Source organism: Protomyctophum parallelum (genome assembly GCF_964188405.1).
Source record: "Protomyctophum parallelum genome assembly, chromosome: 14".
In the NCBI taxonomy this organism is placed as follows: Eukaryota; Metazoa; Chordata; class Actinopteri; order Myctophiformes; family Myctophidae; genus Protomyctophum; species Protomyctophum parallelum.
Window position 1 is genome coordinate 32,855,943 of NC_139709.1, and position 12,010 is coordinate 32,867,952.

At 43.9% G+C, this 12,010-nt stretch overlaps 1 protein-coding gene across 2 annotated transcripts in view; it reads right to left on the bottom strand.

Moving 5' to 3' along the window:
• Nucleotides 1–12,010, bottom strand: part of rock1 (Rho-associated, coiled-coil containing protein kinase 1) — a 60,576-nt gene that overhangs the window by 12,199 nt on the left and 36,367 nt on the right. For both annotated transcript variants that reach the window (XM_083782017.1, XM_083782016.1), the window contains exons 18-26: nt 10,324–10,430; nt 9,502–9,652; nt 8,060–8,220; nt 6,881–7,065; nt 3,680–3,749; nt 3,041–3,144; nt 2,166–2,331; nt 1,432–1,525; nt 611–699 (exon numbers count right to left, since the gene is read on the bottom strand). In XM_083782017.1, coding sequence (XP_083638143.1) covers nt 611–699; nt 1,432–1,525; nt 2,166–2,331; nt 3,041–3,144; nt 3,680–3,749; nt 6,881–7,065; nt 8,060–8,220; nt 9,502–9,652; nt 10,324–10,430 — 1,127 coding nt within the window. The remainder of the gene's footprint in view (nt 1–610; nt 700–1,431; nt 1,526–2,165; nt 2,332–3,040; nt 3,145–3,679; nt 3,750–6,880; nt 7,066–8,059; nt 8,221–9,501; nt 9,653–10,323; nt 10,431–12,010) is intronic.

Below are 12,010 nucleotides of genomic sequence, written 5' to 3' on the forward strand. Positions count from 1 at the left end.
TCCTACTTCTTTCAATTCAAATATAGCAAAAATAGCCGATCTACAAGCTCAAAACGCGTCGCACACAGTAATATGCAATGTGGCCTGCCACTGGAAGTAAGTAAGTAAGTACATTTTATTTATAGAGCACCTTTCGAAACAAAAAAAGTGCTGTACAACAAGGTAAAACAATCATGTTAAAACAAGGACATGAAACAAACCGTAGAAGGTAAAACATTGAGATGCAAATAATTCAAGTAAAAATTACATCATAAATTAAAGTGCTGACGAAATAAATACGTTTTTAACAAGTTCTTAAAACCGTCGACAAGACTCTGCATTCTTTAACTCAAGGGGCAGGGGCATTCCATAAAGTGGGGGCGACCACTGCAAATGCACGGTCACCCCTTTGTTTTGAGTCTAGTTGTTGGAATAGACAGAAGGCCTTTTTTCAGAGGAACTGAGAGAACGTATACGTTTGGCTTTGCATGCAGTAGTTCAGAGATGTAAAGTGGAGCCAGTGAGTGTGAGAAGTCTTATAGTGGCCCTCTCCGTGGTCAAAGTTGCCCAACCCCTGGTCTATACGGTAGGTATAGAGGGGGTTTCTTAACACAGGAACATGGATCCATACCTGAGTCTTCAACGTGCGCTCCGTTTGGAGGACCTTCTCGTAGCTGGCCTTGATTGTGTTCGAGATCTCCTCCTTCTGAGCTGCATACTCTGTGAGGGAGACAGTCTGGGCTCAGTACGGCATGATAATAACCACTTCTTAAGCCCTACAGTATAGAAGAAACCGCCTAACTCCGAAATGTTCATTTTTCCAGGTAATGAAAACAAAGCAATACTACACTACAAGCAATGCTTTATACATTGTCAATGACTTGCATGAGAGGGGGAATTAGCTGCCTTAGGCCTGACTCACACCTTCACAACAGATTGATGTATAGCTGATGAGACTTGTTTACTGATGCAAGCTCGCAATGCATTTCCAAATGGAGTCACATGGTTTGATGCAACATTTTTGTTGTATGAGGGGGAGGGGGGGCAGTCGAAACACAGCCGAAAGCCGTACAACAGAAATGTTGTGTCAAACCATGTGACTTCCATTGGAAATGCATTGGGGCGGCCATGACACTTACCCTGTGTCTACATCGAGCATGCATCCATGTTGTATGCTAGATCGAAAGGTGCGAGTGAAGCCTTAGCAGACAGTTTGAGGGTCCAATGGAGTTAAGGGGTTTTGTCCAAAGCAAGGATTATATTTCATTATACTTCCCCCAGAGGTCTATATCTTTTTTTCACCAAATGTCTGACAAAAAACGTCCTACAAGCTCGCAACGGCCCGCGTTGTAAGCTTGTAGATCAGCATTTCTTTTTAATGCTGAATGTTCCATTCAACCACTTGTTGATATGGGGAGGAGTGAGGCATCGACAAGACAAACATGGCCGCACCTTCCTCCTGGGAATGAAGCTTCTCATCTATCTCCGTCTTCTCCTTGGCGAGGTTCTCCACATCTTTGGTCAGGGTTTTATTGGATTCCTCCAGCTGCGGATAATGATGATAATGATAATGAATTTGATTTATATAGCACCTTTTTAAAACAATGTTCCAAAGTGGATGAGGATGAATTGAAAGTTGTTCTACATGTCCCACCACTTGCAGCTCAGACAGAAATATGTCACTTCAAATAGGTGTGTGAATATTAACAAGAGGATGATTGTTGTCATGAACTAGAATCAAGTCTAAGGGGAAAAAACCCAAAAAAGAAACATTGAAATTGGTGTTACACAAAAAACTCGGTAACCCAACATGCATTGCACTGCATGGACGCGCGTGTCATTCAATGTCGATTTCTACGCTGCATCGTGGTTACAATAGTAAAGGCCTATTCATAAGTCCAGTTTTCGGGGGAAGAGGTGACCACCGAAAACTACAAGCACGACGTCACGCTGCGGTGGTCACGGCCCTCGCTCAACGTTTTTACTAACCACCGTTTCAGGGGTCGCCTCTCTCTCTCACCGAAAACTGGATGCTTAACGCTTCTGAAGAGAAATAAACTTTATGTCGCCACCTCTGTGTCACCAAAACAAACGTGCGCTTCCGCCACAGAGGAAACGTGGGCTCGGAATTCGCTCAAATGTATATATATAGTATATAGTCTGTAACAGATGCAGTGGTTGTTTACCCGTGAGATGGTGGCGTCCCTTTCCCCGCTCTCCTGCTTGTGTCTCGTGATGGCCTTCTTGTTCTCCTGGCTGAGCTCAAAGTATTGCTCCTCCTGCAGCGCCCGGGCCAACTGCTCCGACTCCGCCTTGGTCACCGTGAGGTCCAGCTGGGCCGACAGGGAGTCCCTGAAGGACACACACCAGACGAGAACGGTTGAAACGAAACCGTGACATTTTGCCTCTAAACTTGCATTCTCGTCTCCATGGCAACAAGTTGTTTTTTGGTGACTCGGCGTACGCGTTGCACACGCACACCAGAGTAATGCGCCTTTGAACTGCTTTGAACTGGCTTGAACTGCTTTGAACTGGCTTTCAACGTGCAACGAGACATATCAGACCGCCGAGACGAAAGCTAAAACGGTTTGGTATTGCGTCTCGAGTCATTGGTGTGTTTTGGGGCTTTACCCTGTGGAAAGAGGTGCGTTGTTCCTACCAGTGGTCCATTTCTGCCTAAAGCTGGTTAGGTCTGTGCACTTTTATGAGACATTTTTGTTTATTCATTATATGACTTGCTTGGTAAACCGGGACATCATTTTGGGACCTATACAGATCCAACGATTGAATTATTAATTAAGTATGAGCTGGTGGATTTCGGATGCTGCTGTGAAGGCTTAACAGTAACACATATAACCCATTTTTGGGGGGGGGGACCCCTTTTGGTGTTTTAAACATGTTATAATTTAGCTATTGAAAAATAGCAGATCTACAAGCTTGTAGGTCTGCTATTTTTCAAGAATCAGGCCTAAATGGGTTGAAGAAGGATTATTTTCTTTCAGTAAACCACATAATATCTCAAGGCTTCGGGAACAGGTGAGTAGTAGTTTACAAGTCTTACCTTTCACTGTGCAATTCCTGCACCTTCTTCTGAGCTTCCTGTACCTGGCGGTTCTTCTCTTCGATCTCCTCTTTCAGCTCCTTGACCTGAGTTTTGTAGAGCGTCTGAGGGCCAAGAGAGAGAGAGGACGTTTAGATGCATTTAGACCCCACGTCGAAATGTTAAAAAAAAAAAAATCTTCTAAATCCTCCAGTTTTCTGAAATAAATATCGTCACGGTTTTTCAAAAATAGCAGACCTACAAGCTCGTTTTCAATAGCTAAATTATAACATAATGTTTATAACACCAAAACGGGTTCCCGCCCAAAATGGGTTGAGGCATTTAGATGTCTTCTAAATCCTGACAGTTTTCTGAAAAAACCCATGTTTCTGTCATTTTCATGTCAAGGACCCCCAAAAAATATTTGTAATTGTCCGCCGACCACCATCTGAAAATATGTTGTGGGGACAACATCTTTTCGTGGGAGGGGGCACGATTTGATTTAAAGATGACGTTTGCTTTGAAAGAATATATATTCAAAGATTTGCACCACATTTTCAAAAAATTGCAGATCTACAAGCTCGTAGCGCGGCACTGTAGTAGATGCTTGTAGATCTGCCATTTTTCAATGGCTAAAGTATAACATAACGTTTTACTTACAGAGAAATACTGTTCGGCCTCAAGTTGGTCCTGAAGTTCCCTCATCTGTCCCTCGTTGCCCCTGTATTGCCTGGTGAACAAACACACAGACCGACGGGTTTCATTTATTCTATACTTCAACAGTTTAACTCAAGTGGTCGAGTGGTTTTCACGTCAAGGACCCCCGAAATGTATATGCTGCGGACATTAGAAATATCTTGCACCAGGTGACAGGTAAAGAGTTTTAAAATGAAATGTTGGTCATGGGTGGTATGGCCAACTTTGAAGGATTAAATAGCAGAGCTACAAGCTCACAACGTCACACATTGTGACCCCACTTTAAGAACCACTGTATTAACCCGTTTTGACCTGAGAACAGATTCTAAAAAATGTCTTCTACATCCTGACAGTTTTCTGAAAAAGCTATGTTTCCATGTCAGTCGTTCTTCGAATTTTCAAAAATAGCAGACTTACAAGCTCGTAGCGCGCCACTTGGTGGCACGCTATGAGCTTGTAGATCTGCTATTTTTCAATAGCTAAAGCATAACATAATGCTAACACCAAAATGGGTTAACTCATTCAACGGCGGTAAATTCAAAAGACGGTGCTAAAAATGTCCTAGTAAAACACAAGGCAAACAGCTGACCCGGGACCTGTGCTTAACATGGAACTATACAACTGCAACCACTCCCAGCAGACACAGCCAGGGGATTAGCAAAGGGGTGGAGGGAGTTGGGACTCTGGGTAAATCCTAATCCTGTGGTGTAAACATTGCCGGCGAGCAGCTTTGCCTCAGTCACCCCTCTAAGCTGGACTAATAGCTCTTATTGGAGAATAACAGGCAATTGTAGGGCCATTTACGCCTCGACTTCCAAAGAGTCTTAGCGACCAACCGGGCGCAGCAGTTGACAAAACAGGCAAATCCGTCTGGACGCTGGGTTTCTTAACAGGGAATATTGTGACATGGCGTTAAGTGTAGGGGTGGGTCCCGAACCTCGGGACCAATCCGGTACCGAACTGAACATGCTCGAGTACCGGGTACCCATTACAATAATTCAATTTCGGTTCTCTCTATCGGTTCCTGGGTGACACCCTGCACGCACGCACGCACGCACATAAAACAGCTGATTATAATCAGATCATGCTACTCGGAGAGCCAGCAACAGAATGGACCGTGGTAATCGCTTCCTATTGTTGCGTTGTCACGCGTCTAACCATTAGACGTGCGATAACAACACGGAACAATAGACTCTAACGACCCTCGGCCATTGAAATGTTAATGCTTAGATGCATGCAGAAGACGCTACATTTCGCTCCCTCCAGAAAGACTGGAGCGCGCAGAGCGTATATGCACGTAGACACATACATGTTCCGACCCAAACATTGAGAAGCTAAAGTAAACGTGACGCTGTTGTGATTAAACATAATGTGCCACGAAAAATAGCTGTCCATAGATGTCCAAACATGATCGCCTCGTTCGGCCAACAAAATATATCTCCCTCCCTCAATTTACAATTTACAATTTAGGCATTTAGCAGACGCTCTTAATCCAGAGCGACTTACATTTAAGCAAGAACAAAAGCATGGGAATACATCACATAAAAGCATTTATCAATATCATGAAACATGCGTAAGCTAAGAAAGTAACAGTGGAATATCTATATAATGAAACTATACATACACTATACATATAAACTATACATATTTACTACTATGCTATACATATGTACTATGGCGTGCTATAACTATATACAATACAATTATAGTGCTGTCTACATAACATGCTATAAGTCTGTGTCAAATGCTATCTAAGCCAACAGAAATGCTATCTAAGGGGTTAGGGTAAGTGCTATGGGCCATGATGGAGTCTGAAAAGGTGGGTTTTCAGGCTACGGCGGAAGATTGGGAGTGATGCTGCAGTTCTGACTGCAATGGGAAGTGCATTCCACAGTTTTGGAGCCAGAAGGGAGAAGAGTTTGGGACGTGTGGAGCGTTGGCCCGGCGTTTTTAGTGAGGGGACTTCCAGTTTCCCTGCGTTGGCTGATCTGAGTGCGCGGGAGGGTTTGTAGGGTTCAATCATACTTGTAAGATATGGGGGAGCCATACCTCCACAGAAGCGCAGTGATGCCTGATTTATTCTTCGTCGTACACGTGTTATGCTTGCATGCTGAAAATGGCTGATCGACAAGCTCACAACGCGTTGCGGACGCAACACGTTGTGAGGTTGTCGATCAGCTATTTTTAGCACGTGGAAATATGCAGGCTGTGAGAACTGAGACCCTTCACAATAAAAGCATGCAGCTTTCACAAGATGGCCCATAATAAAGACAAGGAAAAGTATTAAGAATTAGGTGGCATTTCACATTGCATATGAGCTATTCTTTTCTCCAAAATGTATTTAAAAAAAATATATATAATTAAGGAATTAATTTGGATAATGGTAATGGAGAAATTGTAAAAGTTGTCACTTTATTAATCCCAACACTGTATGTATATATATATATATATATATATATATATATATATATACACATTACCTGACATTGAGCTTTTTTGTTAAACATTTGACCTCTTTTATATCATTTTGGAACCGAAATAGGGAACCGTTAAGAACCGGAATCGGTACCGGACTCGAAAAAATCCTAACGATACCCATCCCTAGTTAAGTGTCGCCTTTTACCGGTTTTATTCACTCGTTTTATATTTTCAGAAGTAGCGAAAATAGCACATCTACTTCTCGTTGTGGGCTTGTAGATGCAGTGATGCAAACAGCCTGCATCCTTAGGCCCAAAACACAACAGCTGCAACTCCTTGCAATAAAACAAACCACACCAATGCAACCAACCAACCAACCAACCAACTGCCATTGGGAATAATGGTTGCAAGTCGTTGCATGTTGCAAGGCGTTGCATGGTTGTGGTTAGGGCTTTTAGACTCACTAAAATTGAGAACGGACGCAATCATGTCACCCTCCCGAGGGGGGGGGGTGTCCTGGGATGCAATAGAATACTGTTACTCAGTACAGTACTCTTAACGTTGTTGAAGTATAGGACTCGTAAAATGTCCCTGCAGGGACCCATCTAAAAAGACCACCCCTGGGTCCCCCCCGGGACCCATTATTACATTGAGAACCTATTTAGTATTATTACTATTTCTTTGGACATTTCTGAAACATTGACAGAGGTATATAGGCCCTGTTGGGAGGGACGGTTGGATTCTCACTTGGTCAGCTGGGCCAGCTGGAACTCCAGCGCCCGCTTGCTCTCGAGCGCCGAGTTGATCTCCTGCTTGAGCTGCTTCTCGGAGCCCCGGAGGCGCTCTGCGTCCTGCGAGCGGCTCCGCAGCTCGTTCTGGGACTGGAGGCGCTTGCTGGACTCCTGCTCCAGCTGCACCCGCAGAGCCTTCACCTGGAGGACACAGAAGGAGGGTTGGAAACGGAGTGTGAAAAACTATGAGGGGAAAAATGTCGTTCTTTCGATTTTTTCAAAAATAGCAGACCTACAAGCTCGTAGCGCGGCGCGCTATGAGCTTGTAGATCTGCTATTTTTCCAATAGCTAAAGCATAACGTAATGCTAACACCCGCAGAGCCTTCACCTGGAGGACACAGAGGAGGGTTGGAGGAACGGAGGGTTGATGATTTACCACCCGCTAAAACTATGAGGGGGGGAAAATTACGTTCTTCCGATTTTTCAAAAATAGCAGACCTACAAGCTCGTAGCGCGCCACTTGGTGGAGCGCTATGAGCTTGTAGATCTGCTATTTTTTAATAGCTAAAGCATAACGTAACACCGTAACACCAGTGGGGGAAAGTTTTCCCCCACTGATGAAAACTAAAAGAAAACGATAACAATAAAAACGGAGCTATGATGACTAAAACTAAATATACTGAGAATTCCGTCGACAAATGAGAACTAGACTAAAATGTTAGGGAGGGACTAGTGGAGAAGAGGTCCAGTAGAACTAAAAGACAAGTCATTTTATGCTTGGTTGCACTCTGAAAATATAGCAGATCTACAGCATGTAGACATCCGTCTAAGATAAGGGACGGCCAGGCTAAACACTAGACTAAAGTGTTAGGAAGGGACTAGTGGACAACAGATAGTCATTTTACACTTGGTTGGAGCTTGTAGATCAGCAATTTTCAGCAAGTGTAAAAACAGTCATCACGAAGGCATCAGCGCCCACCAAAATACATTTCAGCCGACTAAAATAAACTGTAGATTTAGTCGACTTAAACTACCGGTAGACCAACACTAAAACATTCCAGGTGACAAAAATGTGACAGAAACTAAATGAAAACTATCGAAGAGACCGCGACAAAAAAAACCTCAAATCACATTTTTGCTGCCCAAAAAAAACAAACCCAACACAGCTGAAAGGGGTTTGCCATAATTAGTCACCTCATCCTCCAGCCTCTCCTTCTGTTTCATCAGCTGCTCCATCTTCTGCACCGACTGCTTGAGGTCAAACTCCAGCATGGAGCACTGCTTCTCCACCTCCACCACGCGGCCCTCCGCCCGCGTCCGCGCCCCGCTCTCCTCCGACACCTTGTGCTGAACCGCTGGGGGGGGGGGGGGGGGGGGGACACAGGGGCAGTACGTTAGAGACGGAGTAAATCGATGAACATGAATCGATTTTTTCTTTTTGCGTTTTTGCCTTTAATGATAGGGTACAGTAACTAGACAGGAAAGGGGGAGAGTGACGGGGTGGGGCAGACATGCGACAAAGTCTGATGGGCTCGAGACTCGAACCCGCAACACGCCGTCAGGCTGGATTTAGCGGCCTAGGTGCCTGGACCGCTCCGCTCAATCGATTTTTTATTTTTTTATAGGGTTGCTAGTGAATTACGGTGTGTGTGTGTGTGATATGAAATGTGAGCTTTACTCCAATTCCATCATATTCAAGTGCTTTTGGAGAGAAATGAGACCATAACCATAAAGTCACTTTCTGTAGTAGAGCAGTAAGAGAACTGCAGAGGGGAGCTGTGTGTGTGTGTCTGTGCCCAGGTGATGGTCGTTGACGCTCATTAATACATCAAGGAAGGCAAGTATGTTTCTGCACTGTCAAACAGGTCTACTCTACATCTATCCTGAGATGCCATCAAAGAAAGCTTCTTTTTGTTTTTTGACATCAACTCGAGCTAGGTTCTGAACAAGAAAGCATGAAACAACATCGCACAAGGGTGAGACGTCTAAGGCAGTGGTTCTCAATGTGTCTTTATTTCAACGACCTCCGTAACTCTCAAAGTGTACAAACATTTCTACACTCTTCAAGAGTTACAGACCTGTAAGGGCCCATTTGGACGCCCGCAAGGAACCCAGAGGATCCACTTTGAGAACCACTGGTCTAAAACTAGACACGGTGAACACTATATATTAAACCAAGCTACATCTCACGCTGAATAACATGCACACAAATGGAACTGGGATTCCGTCAAATGAGAGCTCGTCTGGTTCATAAACTGCAGCGAAGGCACAGTCTTGACATGCCACGTGGAGGGCAGTGCAGTGCAGTGCAGTGCAGTGCAGTGCAGTGCAGTGCAGTGCAGTGCACACACTCCCTGAATTCCTGCTACCCAAAAAGGCCCCCCGGGGTACGAGTCTGTTCAAGTGGCTCCACCGCCCCAAAGGTGCAGGTGGGAGGAGAGAGAGAGAGCGAGAGACATCGACGAAGATGGGTGGGGAGTAAAGAGAGGGGAGGGAAACACAAAAACAAATAAAAGTAAAAGGGGGGTGGGGGGACAGAGAGAGAGAGAGGGAACATGGAAGGACTGCATGACAGCGTGAGAGAAAGACAGAGAGACACAGAGAGAGAGAAGGGGAGGGTGGAGGTGCTTGCATACCATGCATGGCAGCAGACTTGGCCTCCTCTATGGACTCGTATTTGTCGGTGAGCTGGGCTCGCGTCACCATGTGCTCCGTCTGCTCCTGCTCCAGGCGCTGCTGCAGCGTCTTCAGCTTGTAGTTCAGGTCTATCTCCAGGTTGTTCTTCTCCTGTGACAGGAGGAGGAGGGAGGGAGGGAGGGAGAGAGAGAGAGAGAGAGAGATGGGGAAGTGTCACAAAGCCGCACAACGTTTTTAGTCAGCTGAGAAAAGAAACATGGCCGCCATATCACTGTTGCCCAAACAGTGGGTCGTCGGGACCCATAGGTCCCTCTGTTTCCTGCATTTTGTTTTGAATTATTAGTTCAAAACATTTTCAACAAACATTTCCCCCAAAAAAAGATTCCATGAAGAAATCAAAGAAAAGTCAAAGAAATTCCATAAATTAGAAAACAAAATGTTTAAGGTCACAAAGCAGTGCAAAGCAACGCATTGTGAGCTTGTAGATCTGCTAGATCACTAGTTTGGGTCCTGGGCAAACGTCTAATTTCTTCTTTTTTTTTGATCTTGAGCTAAAACGTTTGTGAACCACTGTGCTATATTATATGATGTTGCTGCTATAATATGATTTGTTGGCAAAGCCAAATAAAAAAAGAGAATCAACAAGATATCAACCCAAGCTGTGATCATCTTCAGCCTACGTCTGAATCAGAGCCGTGTTAATAAAGAGTACAGTACAACAGCGCCCGTCTGATATTACTTCATTATTTTTTTTAACTGTGCCCGCCCACCCGTCCTTGCCCTTTGACCTGGACCCAGGAAGTAAAAATGTGCTTCCATACCTTCTCCAGGTTGTTGCTCCTCTCCTGGGCCTGTTTGCGCTCTCCCTCCACTTTGGAAATGCTGACCTTCAAGTTCTTGTTATCTTCTTGTATTCCTGCCATCCTTGCTGAGAATGGAAGACAAAAAAGGGCAAACTATTTACCAGGATTCAACGGTAGAGACGCACATTTCGGAGGGAAACTGCCATTACTAGAGTCCGATACATCGGCCATGGTCTGACATTGGTATCAGTTGTGCGTTTATCCATTTTGTTTATACAGCCATTTAAAAAAAGATCTTTTTGACTCAAGTTGTTAAGTCTAATGACAGTGGTCTCGCCATATCTCAAGCTCATTTATAAAGACTAAATATTATTTCCAGGTGCGTTGCCAATTTCATCCAAGCAGGAGAGTACCCATTTATCAGCTGACATTTTATAGTGTTCCGGGGTTCACTTTTGTCCGCACATTTGTCATCACTTGGTATCTGAAGTTAGAAATGCGTTTTAGGTTTACAAAAGACCTCGATAGCAATTATTACTCGGACTCAGATTATACATCCATTTAACACGTACTTATTTTAACCAAAAAGACCACTCACTCACTGCACCTTTAACCCATTCAGGACGGGAACCCCTTTTGGTGATTTAAGCATTATGTTATAATGCTTAAAACACTTGAAAAATAGTGAAAATGTGCCTCAAATCTTTGAATATATATTCTTTCAGAGCGAACGTTTTTAACGTTTTTATCTGCTTCTGGGGGGGGGGGGTCCCTGGAACAAAAATATTTTCAGATGGGGGTCGGCGCCCCAAATACATATAATTTATTGGGTCCTTGACATGAAATGGTTTAAAAACCACTGACTTAGAAACGTAGGTTTTTCAGAAAAATGTCATGATTTAGAAGACATTTTATAGAATCTGGAATTTGTAGAATTGGGCAGCCTTTCCTCCCGTCATCACCTCCATTATTATGGCATGCTCCGTGTCATCACACCGTGCAACGTTGTCATACTTTACGTACTGTAGCATACAGCTTCCATTTCATTAATACTACCGATCTGTCCACATCTCAGAAAGCATCGCCCGCCTATACCACTTCAGTACATCCTATGAGGTTTTTCAAAGTGAGGTTTTTCAAAGACTTGTACCATATATAAAAAAAAATGTGTTGGCTGACAGATTAATCAGAGGCCGATTTAACTGCTCTGGGGCGTTGTCACAGTGCCTGAGCACGTTTCAGATGATCAGTGGGTTAAAGTGATGTACGGCACGACGGTTGATATCATTACCGGGGGGTGGAAATTTCCACAGCTGTGTCTTGCAACTGGGGCTCAAAAGTTTTTTTTTTTTTTTTTTAATTGAAGATCCGGGGAAACCTCAAACTGAGGTCATTTTCTTTCTACATTTGAAAATCTAGCCCGGTTTTTCTGGATCCGTTTAACCCATTTTGAGCGGGTAACCCCTTTTGGCGTTTTAAACATTACGTTATGATTTAGCTATGGAAAAAACTGTTTGAACTTGTAGGTCTGCTATTTTTGAAAAATCGTTAAAATGTGCCTCAAATCTTTCAGAAAATTGTCATTATTTAGAAGACTCTTTTTTTTTTACGTCAGGCCTGAATGGATTAAGTGTGCCATCCTGCAGCTGTCTTTTTGAACCAAAAAACAAAATGCCATCAAATACAAACCATGATTTTTTTTCAG